Source organism: Pagrus pagrus (genome assembly GCF_965226575.1).
Source record: "Pagrus pagrus genome assembly, chromosome: 21".
In the NCBI taxonomy this organism is placed as follows: Eukaryota; Metazoa; Chordata; class Actinopteri; order Spariformes; family Sparidae; genus Pagrus; species Pagrus pagrus.
The window spans coordinates 11236987-11249825 of NC_140208.1; the positions used below are offsets into that span (position 1 = coordinate 11236987).

A 12839-nucleotide genomic window follows, 5' to 3' on the forward strand; every position below is an offset into this window, starting at 1 on the left:
TTGAAGGAAGTTTTTTATCATTATATGTCAATGTTTTAGACTCTTAGTCTTATTTAGCACTGAATATGTCTCTTTTCTGTGGTTACAGACTAAACTAGCCCTGCAGAAGCAGCTATCCAAAGCCCTGCCGGCGGGGTTCCTGACCAGCCCCTTCAACCCAGCTGCCTTGTGCACCATGGCATCTGGACCCATGGCACTACGGCTGCCACCGGGTCCCACAGCCATTATCCAGGGTCCCCTGATCAGCCCCACACTCTTCAGGCCTGCCCCTGGACCTCTGAGGGCCACACATGCACCTATTATCTTCTCTCCTTACTAGCAATGAGCCAAGCTACACCAGAGGACCAACAGTAGAGTGGACTTAACTGAGCCAAAGCTGGACTGGCTAAAAGTTTATCTTGGCCTCGTGAGGACAAAGCATTGGACATCAGGACAATATGCAGCGACCTCAAGGGCGCAGAGTATCATCAAGTCAAGTTTGGCAGTGTCAGCTCATGAGAACAGTATGCACAATCCCTGGTGTGGATTGAGATTTTAGCACTGACTGACCTGTGTCACCCCAACCCTCCTTAAAATTGGATGGACCACCGCTCAGCTGTTTCCCCTCAACAAACTGTTGAGTGCATGTTCCCCGGGGTCTGGACCCCTCTGGAAGCCATAATGACAAGCGTCTTTAAGTTTTATTTATAAGACAGTGATAGACTAATGAACTAGGGTGTGTAAATGTGTAAGTGTTAGTTGCCAAAATTCTTTCAGTTTGAGAGCTTTCTAGTTGTACTCTGGGAGAACAAGTACAATACTTCATTCCTGCTTTAGTTTTTATTACCAAATCAAAATCAAGAAAATCTATAAAACAGATTGCTTCCATATAAACACCCTCCATTTATAACAAGAGAAAGAAGATCAAAAACAATTTTATGTCTTTACAGCCTTTCTTTTTCTTTCTTTTTCTTCTCTTCTCTGTGTCTGTGTCTTGAAGTGACAATCAACCACCACCCTGATATGATGCCAAGAAAGCTATCTATATGGAGACAGACAAGATGTAATGCTTAAAAAGAGATGGTTTAATTTAAGTTATACAATTTGAAAACTGTATTTTCTTGACACGAGCCATTACAACAAGCTCGTCAGATAAATAAGCTACGTTTTTGTAACAGCTCGATGCTGTTTGTGCAATATGGAGTGACAAGGATTCAAAGATTCTTTGTCACATTCACAGAGATACAACGTAAAACATGCAGTGAAATGAAGAGGATGCTCAGATACTGTGCAAAGGGATCAACAATAAAATAGATTAAGTAAAATAGATGTACTGGTGCAAGATAAAACTATATATATATATATATATACAGTAAATCTAGGTAAAACATAAAAAATCTATACATACAAATCTGACTTGTGTCCAGAATCTACCAGTATTTACCTTTAAAGTGTCCTGGTGTGTAAGTTAAAGCGTTATTATGGATCCAATTGCTTTTCTTGCAAGACCTGACCTACTACCCCTTTGATAGGTTTCCTTCATTGGTTGCGTTGGTTCAGCAGTTGAGGTTTTATTTTATGCGACGCTGGTCATGTCTGTGTTTGTCTTACGGTTGGTTTGTACTGCCGCTGGCTGTTTCTTTTAGAAACCAACTGGAAGACAAACACAGACAGCCAGAAAGAACAGCCTCTATGCCTGTTAGCTCATTTAACAGTAACGTTAAAGGAGCAGTTTATAAGATATGGCCAGATTTTGATTAAAACATTCAATTTTGGTCTAGATGAATCCTCAATTCACCTGCTGCTGATGTCCGACTCTGTCGATTCTCTCCCGCTGCACGTCTGTCCCCCCCTCGCCAGCCTTGTCTTGTCGTCCCTGTGGTGGTAGTCCTGGTTAGATCACCTCGCACTGTATCCCCTATTGTCAAACTGACCTCTGAGCCATGAGCTATTAGTTAATGGTAGCTAGCTACAGACAAGGATAGCTAACAAAGTGCAGCCGTTGTCAGTTACTCTGGTGATATGCTGCCCCCTGTGTTTTTGGAGCTACCTTCTAATTCTGGCCATGTTCTACAAATTGCACCTTTAAATTCAAGGTGTTTTTTATCTAAACTGGGTTAGCATAGGAATATCAGGGCAGGGCAGTTATTTTCAAGAAAAGCAGTGGGATCCATAATAACGAGTGGCAGAAACAAACAGTGTGTGCAGTCTTGCAAGTGTGACAATGTTTGACAATGTGTTTTGAGGATCTGGATGTCCTGAGGATAGAAAATCCTCCTCAGTCTTTCAGTTTTGGCCGTGTGACTGCAGAGGTGTCTGCCGGACCTCAGCAGTCTAAACTGTCCATTGTTGGGGTGTGAGTTGTCTCTTCTGATATGTTGGGCTCTCAGCTTCACCCTAGGTGTCCTGCAGGGTGGTGGGAGGTGTTCAGCTGAAAGTAGCACTCTCTGCAGGGTGCCGCGGTCAGGACAGGCTGGTGCCTGCTGTTCCCCAAAAGTTTAAATGATTCATCCACAAGTTTTTAAATGTGTCTTTGATGTCTTTATTAAGCCTGTTATTTTTGATAGAGTTGTATTAAAAAACAAAGTTCTTTCAATTTAGAAATCCCTCCCACCTGATTGTGCTGAATCATCCTAAGCAATATGTATTTTTGAAGTGTCACCTGGTGAAATTACTGACTATTGTAACTGTGCATCAATTGCAATAATGTAAATTATTATGTGATTAAAAATGATGATACTGTATTCTATATGAACTTATAAATAGTACTGTTTTTTACACAGTTGTGGCAGCTTCTTTCTTCGTAAATATGGACATCTCTTTTACCATTCATTATACATTTACAAGGAAAACAGGCTTACTTCATGCATGAAAAATAGAGATTATTTATTCTATAGGATGGCTGAGTCGGGAAGAATAATTAACACAGTCGTCGTTCATGTGCCACCAAGTATACGCCATACTTTATGATACTCTAGTGCCCTCTAGTGGTATTTTGGAAAAAAGAGCAAGGGGCCAATGAGGTAGGATGATATGTTTTTTCCTGCAATTAAAAACATTTATATAAATCCAGCGTTTGCTGAAATCATGAATAAGAGCATCCTTTAATATTTATGCAGGGAGAGAGAACAATATGGAGGACTACTTGTTTGACAAAAGCTCTCCAGATAATATAATTTGCTTACTTTACTTTTAACAACGAATATTATACATTTAATAGGCTACACGTATTAGGACACAGTCGAGGTTCAGCGGTTACTGGTTATGACTCCTCACAATTATTAATATTTTATCAAGCGAACATAGGAAAACAGATGCATATTTAAACATGCAAGTTTAATGTTGATCCAAATAAATAATTTGTTTCAACAATTGAAAGTAAATCAATATCACGTTTAATATCAGCAATTAATTTGAAAAGCTAGTTTCCTTTCCTAATAATGTATTATTACCTCATTAATATTGATTGAAATTTCTACTCCAAAACTACATGCCACTAAGTGCCACTTTAATAAAGATGTTTTACTTTGCGATAGATAATGTTATGTGTCTGCATGTTTACAGTGATTTTACTGGAACTAAAGCAGGTGTGGCAGCAGGCTCTCAGGTGAGCTCTGACGTCATGGTGACATGCCTGGCTGTCATGAGTTAAAATTATGTAAGTAGAAGTATGTGGCATGGTTTTAAAAAAATAGCTGATGCTTTACGACAGTTTAACAGAATCTCAGGCGAGGTTTAAAGCTGGTTAGCACATCACTGGTCATTTTTCATTTATTTTAAGTGACATTTATTTTGAAAAGACAAGATATGTAAGTTTTTAATATCGATTTTAGTCACACGTTTTCATGAATGGAATATAATGTGTTAGATTTAGAAATTCAAATTAAATATATGTAACATGTTTTATGCTATCCTTTCTTTGTTGTAGTGGCCTAGTTTCTCATGACCTCAATAAAATAAATAAATAAATAAATCAACTAAAGAAGGCCAACAGTAGGCGGAAGTGACGTCTGTTCGTCCTTCTTGGAAAAAATGGCAGCTGTTGACATCGACGTGCCGGTGGACACAGAATCCCAAATCCGCAGTCCAGAGGAGATGGAGCGGTAGATATATATTTGACTGCTTTGTTTCATTGTGTTTTGTGTTAGATGTCAAAATAACCGAGGATGACCCGAGTGAGTTCAGCCATTTTTAGCTGACAAGGCTCCCGCGAAGAGCCCGGAGACAAGCTAACCAGGCTAGCTTGCTTGGGGGTGGTGGTGGTGGGGGGGACGGATTACTTTAGCTAAATCTTAAGATTTTATTGGTTTTCATGAACACCAGGCTTCGGTGTACGGCTCTACAGATATCCAAGCACGTCTTTAAATGTTCGTACGAAGAATAAAGCAGCGGTACGCCGTCTTTCTGGACACTGGTTAGCACATGGTTAGCATCCAGTGTTTTCGAGAAAGTTCCGTAAGAGCGAGCCAGATATCTTCAGCTGGACTTGGTTTGCAAACCAGCAGAAACGGTTACAGTAATTATCCAGCTAAATAAACTTCCCGTGCTGTCTCACTTACTTAAACAGCTAATGCAACACCGTAGTTTTCAATACACGATAGCTTCCGTTAGGTATGGCTCATTTTACCTCACCTCCCCGGATGAATCATCCCGGTCAACAATCATGACAGCACACTATTATTGGTGTCCTGTCATTTACCGCAGCTAGCTATGCCACCTGTGCTACATTACAGGTATTTTTCATTCTAGATGAGAAGTGACACATTTGTTTGTCTTTTCAATGACAAGAAACGCTTTGTGCATGTCACATCTGAAACAATGTGAAAGATGAAACAGGAATAGGTACATTCTCACATTAAGTGCTTTGTTAAGTGTCACTGTAACACTTTTGACTTTCCTAGGCCTGGAAAACAAGCTGAAAGATTCAAAGAGTTGAGTGACATTAATGGACTCTTTTTCATAAAACTGAAATTATATTTAGGCAACCAAATCAAATTGAGTTCTCACCTAGTGCCTGACCAATACTGGAGTTTTGAGTAACAAATTTCCAATATAGATGTCGGCTGATATCCTTATATACACAGAATGTATACATAAACTGTCAGATTTTGCAGTTATTCCTCGACTGTGGTTATCAAACGCTTGTGACAGAGATACTTACGAAATGGCGGCAGGATATTTTATAGTTGAACAATAAACTTTATGGTCCGAAATGACATCAGTGCAATGTAGGGGATGCAATGATACCCATGGTTCGATACTTACCTCGGTTTTTGGGTCCTGGTTTAGGTTCGGTACGCATTTCTTGTGAGGAGGGGAAAAAAGCAACTTAATTTAGCTTATTAGCAACAACATACAGCGTTTCAAATTTCTGGTGTATTCTATAATGTCAAATAAATAAACGTATATAAAAATAAAAACACCTTCAAATGTGAAAAGTGCCTCTTGACCTTGACTACTTGTAAACTAAAAAGACAAATAATTATCAACTGTCTGTGGTGAGTGGAAGGCACTGTGTTTTAGCCAGTTCGCCTTCTATGGCTTCTTCGTGTCTTTTCATAGACATCGAGAATAACTTGGCTGTCATTGTGAATGTGATGACTGTGATGTTCGCTGTGCTATTAAACTAGCCCCATTCACACTGCCCTTTGAGTGCAGGGATCCTGCGCCAGTTCTCCGCATCCTCCCCTGTGTGAAAGTTTCAGATGCGGCGAGGGGTGAAATTTCGCTGGGCCTCCAGAGGTAGTATCAGAGGCGCAGTAGAGGCGAACCGGCGTCTGTGTGAATGGATAAGCCGGCGGCACGGAGCGGGGGGCGTGTCGATCTGATGGTGTTAACAGTCTGATAACTAATCAGATCCTTCACTCAACAAAATAAAGAGAAATGTCCCACAAAGCAACGTTACATGACCAAACAACAGTAACGTAGTAACTGGTAGTGTCTTTGGCAACTTGTATGAGGACAAAAATACCGCAGTTATACGTGGGGAAGTGTCTGTCATCCTGACTGTCCTATCGATTCTTCGTCACATTTCTGCCCGAAAAACAGCGTTCGTCCCCGGCAAAAAACTTTAACTCACCAAGTGTTCGTCTCCTTCCTCTATTGTGTTGTTGTAGTTACTGTCTTGAAAAAAATCACCGCGACGGTCAGCCCTCCCGACGAAGACTTCAGTGAACCACTTAGTTTTGACATTTGGTTTTACATGTTAAGGGCAGTTTTGCTTACTATCTGGCATGACATTATAAACCAGAGTCATGCAAAGATGATGAATGCATTTTTATAAAATAGCCTGAAGTTTTAAATGCTTCAAATCACAGAAACCAGCACAGCAGTAACTTCTTCCATATGTGAATCAGCTTTGATGTACAGTTTAAATTAACACCTTTGACAGGACCGCAGCAGGTGAGTTTCACTGCTATGTTTAGCACTGGAGCTATCTCAGGACTGTGTGTACCCTGCTCTGCTGTCCCAGTTCCAGGTGTAACACACTTGAGCCCTTTCAGTCTCTGCATCATTTGCAAGAAATTCTTCCCTGGATACAACTAGTTGTTAGCAAACCAGCTCGGCTGGTCATGTGAAAACCTCTCTTAAATTTGTGGCGCCTTGTAAAATCCTGTTGCTGTACTTGCTGTAATACTTTTTGCAGTTATGAATTTTTAACGTTTGGCCCTTAACATTTGGAACCAATGTCATTATTTCTGCGATTCCTTAGATGTGTGTTCTACGGCTCACTATAGCTTATTTGTCACTGGATTGGGTTGAAATTTGTCCAGGACATCCAAGAAACCATAACAATAATTTGCGAACATGGATTCATGTATTCAGTCGTTGTTGCTGAATGTTTTACAATAATCAAATGAAAAAATAGGGTTTACGCCAACAAAACATCTTCAACTTTTAAAAATTCATACCAACGCTAGTTTAATTTCCTTGAACGTTTTGATGGGAAAATTGTTAATATTCATTGCAGGTATACAAAAATTTAAAAGCTTAGCATTTAATAATTTATGACAATAGTGTAACAATAGTGTTTTTCACTGGGTTTAGGAAATTGGCTAGTTACAGCTTGTGTTAGTTAGTTAGTTTTAGTTAGTATATTAATCTTAGTTCAATCTTAGTCTTTAAATTTTACAGTACAACATAAACATATTAATAAATGCTCCTGCTAAAGCTGAGCCGAAGCCTGATTGAGTTGATCATTTTGGAAGCACTTTGTGTTCATTCATTAGTGAATGAATGAATGAATGAATGAATAGTTTTTTGTCTTTGTTTTATATTGTATCAGCTAAGCTTCTGTTATCTTGTGTCCCAATTTGACTTTGGTTTCTGTTTCTCCTCTCTCCAGTCAGGCTGAAGGCTTCAAAGAGCAAGGAAATGCATTCTACAGCCAGAAAGACTACTCTGAGGCTTTCAACTACTATACTAGGGCCATCGGTGAGATTACCACTTACTTATTGATGGAATTAACTGAGTCATTGCATTCTCTTAACATATTTTCCAGCACATGCTTCCATCATTTACTTTAAAACTGTATCAGGGCATCGTTATGTCTTTACCGACATCTTAGTTTCCCTTTGTGACATGGACTTTTCCTTTTATCTTAAGATGCGTCTCCCAAAACTGCCAGCTATTATGGCAACAGAGCTGCCACACTCATGATGCTCAGTCGCTTCAGAGAGGCCCTGGAGGATTCCCAGCAGGCTGTTCGGCTGGATGACTGTTTCATGAAGGTCAGTGTGAACAGTCTTTATTCTGCAAGGGCAACTGGGGTTTCAAGACAATAAGTTGCATGAAAAGATGAGAATAGAGAGAAATATGTCAAGTATTTATACAGCCCTAAGCAGGAAGTGTGTCACTCCTGTCCTACAGGGTCATCTGCGTGAGGGCAAGTGCCACCTGTCGTTGGGAAATGCGATGGCGGCCAGTCGCTGCTTTCAGAAGGTTTTGGAGCTGGAGCCCAGCAACAGAGAGGCCCAGCAGGAGGTGAGGATCACCTGAGCCTTTCATATTTTACTTAATGTATCACCGTGTGAGAATGCAGAAGACTGAATCATGCAACTCAAACTCATCTTTTATCATTGTAAAGACAGTACTGATGGGTGATTGTGGATGTGTTTTTTAGAATAAGACTGCAGAGACTCTACTGGAGTTCGAACGAATGGCGGACTTTGGCTTCGAAAAGCGGGATTTCAGAAAGGTACTTAACACCCATTCTCTGTTTTCATCATGCTCACAAACAGCGCTGCCCCAAATTAGTTTCTTTGTCACATAAGTAGTTGACTTGGCTAATTCTTATAACTGGGAAAAGTAAACAACAGATGTGACAGCACAATATGATGTATGAAAATTCTTTGATTCGTAAAAAGCTCCGAGATTTAAGAGTTTCCATTGTAAGATTTTCATTTTTCAGTATTTGGCTTTTGTCTCTGTTCCAGGTGGTATTCTGTATGGACCGAGCCTTAGCTGTGGCTTCTGCCTGCCACCGCTTCAAGATCCTGAAGGCTGAGTGTCTGGCTCTGCTGGGACGCTATCCAGAAGCTCAGTCTGTAGCAAGGTAAGAGCAACTGGTGTTCATGGTGTATGATGATTTTGTCACAGTGATGCTATTTTTCTGCTTTTTATAGACCTTGCTTCTTGCATTATCATAACCTCTAAAATATGAGTACAGGATCTGCTTCAGGTCTTCTAATAAAACTTTCATTTACAGTGATATCCTGCGAATGGATTCCACGAACGCAGATGCACTGTACGTGAGAGGCCTGTGTCTCTATTATGAGGACTGCATCGACAAAGCTGTACAGTTCTTTGTCCAGGCTTTGCGCATGGCACCTGATCACGAAAAGGCCCGGCTAGCCTGCAGGGTAAGATCATCATCATTTTGTCTCAATCCTCCTCATTTAATCGTCGTTAGAAAGAAACAGATGTGTGGTCCAAGAAAACAAGGACAAGTTTGTGTACATAACTCCACAGGATGCCTTTTTAAGACTGCTAAAATAAATAGACTGAACAATTTCTCTACAGTTCACATACATGTGGCACGTTAGCATTGTAAATCCATGTTTCAGGACATAATAAATTGTTGAGAAGTACTTGAATTTCACTACTTATGAGTTTGAGTAAATGTGTTAAAAGAAAAATGACGACATGCTTTCTCTCTAAACCAGAATGCGAAGGCCTTAAAAGCCAAGAAGGAGGAGGGCAACCAAGCATTTAAGAACAACAACTATGAAGCTGCCTACCAGCTGTACACTGAGGCCCTGATGATAGACCCCAACAACATCAAGACCAACGCTAAACTTTACTGCAACAGAGCCACGGCAGGAGCAAAGGTAAAAGGCAACAAACCCACTCATTTTTGGCATGTTAATTTTGCAGATGCAGTTGCAAAATTACATATTACCAGCAAATGGCATATTATCCATAATGCTGTCTGATTATTGGCTTAAAATAAGCAACCTTGCACAGCACTCAGTCTCCTCCAGCTCTTTGTTTCTAATAAGTTCACTGTAATTAACTTCTTCCCTCTCAACAGCTGAAGAAACTTCAACAAGCCATTGAAGACTGCACCAGTGCAATCAAACTAGATGACACTTATATCAAGGCCTACTTAAGAAGAGCTCAGTGGTATGTTATACAGTCAATATGAGCACATTTCTTTCCTCTTTATGTGCAGTTTTTGACTGACTTTGTGTCACTCACAGTTACATGGACACAGAGCAGTACGAGGAGGCCGTACGGGACTATGAAAAAGTTTACCAGACAGAAAAAACATCAGGTTAGCTACTGTCTATTGTTTTGCTCACTATATATAAACAAATCTGGTCAGGTTATCTCACACTAACATGGCTTGATTTAAGAAAAAATAATATATATATTTTATCCCTCTAGATCACAAGCACCTGTTGAAGAATGCACAACTGGAGCTGAAGAAGAGCAAAAGGAAAGATTACTACAAGGTGCTGGGGGTCGGCAAGAATGCCACTGAGGACGAGATTAAGAAGGCCTATCGTAAACGAGCACTTATGCACCACCCAGGTATCCCTGTTTGAGTTTACACAGACGTGCAGTATAACGATTTTGTTTGTGTTCACTGGTTATTTATCGTTGTATTGTGTCATTATCCTGCAGACCGCCACAGCGCTGCAACTCCAGAGGTGCAAAAGGAGGAGGAAAAGAAATTCAAGGAAGTGGGGGAGGCCTTCACTGTGCTCTCCGACCCAAAGAAGAAGATCCGCTATGACAACGGACATGACCTGGATGACGATGGCGGCTTTGATGGGAGAGGTATGTGCCTCTAGATTTTTGCTTTGCTTCGGATAGATTTACATTCCACCTGCTGGTCATTAGTAAGATGAAAGAGAACTTTTCAGTGCTCCTCTCATCTTAAAGGAATGCATTTCAAAACAGAAAAGTCAACCACTAATAGGTGCTTCTTTGATGGCTGAATAAACCTTATTCACAGCAGAAAAAAGCACAAGTGTAGTTAATCAAATTGATGATAGCTAAGTTCCATTCAGCTGCTGAAATGTCAGGTTCTGGGTATTTGCCTGAGTTACTGGGACAGTTCAGTAGAACAGAGACATTTTTAATGTTATTAGCAAACACTTGTGCTTTTCCTACCATGACAAGTAAAAATGTCTGCTGTGAAAATGGTTTGTTGTAGCCAAATCTTAAGACCTACCTCTAGGGGGCGCCATAAGCTAAAAGAAATACTGTACTGTAACAGATACTGTGCTGAAAACAAAGTTTTCTACAATGATGTTGATGTGAATCTATGGTCATGTTAAAGTTGCCATGGGAAATTGACAAAGCCTCTGTGCATAGGACGCCTGCTCTACCAACTGAGCTAAACGACGTCCACCCTATTCATGTTTTTAAGTATTAAGCACTGCGCTGATAGCCCTAACTGTGTTTATAAATAAGATCAGTTTGACACTCTTGCTGTGCATCTTGGTGGTCTAGCAACATCTGTATACAACATGTCTAACAGCTTGATTCACCTCCATACTGCGTTTAGTTTGGTCGCCATCTGTTGTTCCGTCTTGTTCTTCCTTGAGGTCGTCATCACAAGCTAATTCTGCTGTATTTGCCTTTGCTTTCTCTCTAGATTTTGACGCAAACAACATCTTCAGGGCTTTCTTTGGCGGCCACGGTGGAGGATTCAGTTTCGACTCCAGTCCAGGTGTGTTTTTCTCTCCCAGTTAAGACTTCCTTAACTTTGTTAATGAACAAAAGAATCAATCAGAGAAAGTACATCCTGTTGACAAACTTATTTTTTGTTCTTTTCTTCTCTTTTAGACTCTGGACCTGGAAATTTCTTTTTCCAATTTGGTTAAAGTGGCGGAGCATGTGGGAAAATGCAGCCCTGCAGTGGACAAAATGAAGTTGGACTCAGAGTCACGCATGATGCTCATTCTCCTGAGTGTTTTGCAAAAAAACAAAAAAAAATCTCCTCCCTTTTCTCTTTCAAGAGGTTTTTGATGATTGCATTCACTCCCAAATTTACTCCTGACATTGATGCTAACAAACACTGGGAAGGATAATTCAGAGGCTTTAGTTTTGAATTAACAATGTAAATAAAGAAGTTCTCAAATCTGTTTTAAAGAGGTTTGGAGCTGATTGGCGCATGCCCCTATTGCCAAAATCAAAATGATATTAAAAAAAATCTTATCAAACTGCCTCAACCTTCACGAAGGTGATCAGTGGTAAGAAATGCATTGGAAATAAGCATCATGGTTGATTAGTTTTAGAAGACATAACGTGGTATAAGTTTTTAAGGTTCTCTCGGGACAGCGTGTCTCTATAGAGCAAGAGTCAATGTACTGTGGAAGTTCAATGTCAAACCTGACCTCAGGACAGCCTGTTAAGGACAACGCTGGTCTCTTGCGGGTGTGTGTCCAGGTTTTATTGGCTCACTTGCCAAATATAGAACTTGCAGGGTTTTTGTTTCTTCTTCTTTTCTTCATGCTGCATTGTATATTTGACTCGAATGTAAATCATTTTTGTGTCCATAAATTGTTCTTCTTCAGTCTTCCCTCGGTCTATTTATATTTATTGTACTGTATATTCTAACCTGTACACAGCAGAGTGCCAGTGTTCATTGTTTTCCCCCCTTTTTTTTCTTGTTTTTTTTGCTCTTTTTTTTTTTTAAGAGACTCATTTGTAAATGTTTTCTCTTCACTCTCAGATTGTGAGGCCAAAATCAGCACACATACACCTACAGGTTGTCTTCTGTTGAAAGCACCGACCACACTGTCCTACTGTCCCATTGAAATTCAAGTGGTGCCTTACAAGAATGAGCATTAAGAATTAACCTTCTTACAGTACATCAAAAAGCTGCAGAGCATGCCACATCCTATTTGCACCAGTCATGTATAGCATGTTGTTTTTGAGCTCTTTCATATAAAAAAAAAAAAACCCCAACTTTTTTCATATCTGGCCAGGAAACGAACCTGTTAGTGAATTCTTCATCCCGTCAAACATGAAAGACTTTTGAATTTCTTTTCATGTGACCATCAATCACACCCAGCTGTCCTCCACCTATTCTTGTCATGCACGTTCGATCAGTACAGCCCCTGCCCCGACTTGTTCCACCTGTTTTTAAACCGGGCGCTGATAGTAGATAGGTTGGAAACTTCTCTTGTTAATAGTTCTGTCACTGATGTATCATTTTTAAAATTTGTCACAGTATTAACAAGACATGCTTTTCTTATTGCGAAAATAAAGGCTCGTCTTTTACTGTAACGCTGGACTCTTCTTTTCCAATTTATATTGGTGGGAAATGAAGTATATTTATTCAGATATTGTACTTAAGCAGATTTAAGTTAACTATTTTACATTTTTTGCTACTTGCTCATAGA

The 12839-nt window shown here is 40.0% G+C and overlaps 2 protein-coding genes across 4 annotated transcripts in view; both read left to right on the forward strand.

The window, feature by feature from the left end:
- LOC311250898 (zinc finger protein 385B-like) overlaps positions 1-2757 on the forward strand; it is an 81060-nt gene extending 78303 nt beyond the window's left edge. For all 3 annotated transcript variants that reach the window (XM_084343038.1, XM_084343039.1, XM_084343040.1), the window contains one exon: positions 89-2757. In XM_084343038.1, the coding sequence (XP_084199164.1) occupies positions 89-319 (231 nt within the window). In that variant the 3' untranslated portion in view covers positions 320-2757. The remainder of the gene's footprint in view (positions 1-88) is intronic.
- A 1235-nt stretch (positions 2758-3992) lies between these two features.
- LOC311250468 (dnaJ homolog subfamily C member 7-like) lies at positions 3993-12723 on the forward strand. Its single transcript, XM_084342166.1, has 14 exons — positions 3993-4082; positions 7325-7413; positions 7585-7709; positions 7849-7962; positions 8102-8176; positions 8415-8533; positions 8687-8840; positions 9144-9308; positions 9512-9603; positions 9681-9754; positions 9868-10014; positions 10108-10263; positions 11087-11161; positions 11278-12723. Exons 1-14 carry the CDS (start codon positions 4012-4014, stop codon positions 11313-11315), a joined length of 1494 nt encoding a protein of 497 aa, XP_084198292.1. The 5' UTR covers positions 3993-4011; the 3' UTR covers positions 11316-12723.
- Positions 12724-12839: the final 116 nt, after the last annotated feature.

Excerpts from the sequence above, each read along its gene's own strand:
- LOC311250468 (XM_084342166.1), top strand. The coding sequence starts at position 4,012 with ATGGCAGCTGTTGACATCGACGTGCCGGTGGACACAGAATCCCAAATC. Across the intron at positions 8,534-8,686 it reads GAAGCTCAGTCTGTAGCAAG|TGATATCCTGCGAATGGATT; the intron begins GTAAGAGCAACT and ends TTTCATTTACAG. Across the intron at positions 10,015-10,107 it reads AGCACTTATGCACCACCCAG|ACCGCCACAGCGCTGCAACT; the intron begins GTATCCCTGTTT and ends ATTATCCTGCAG.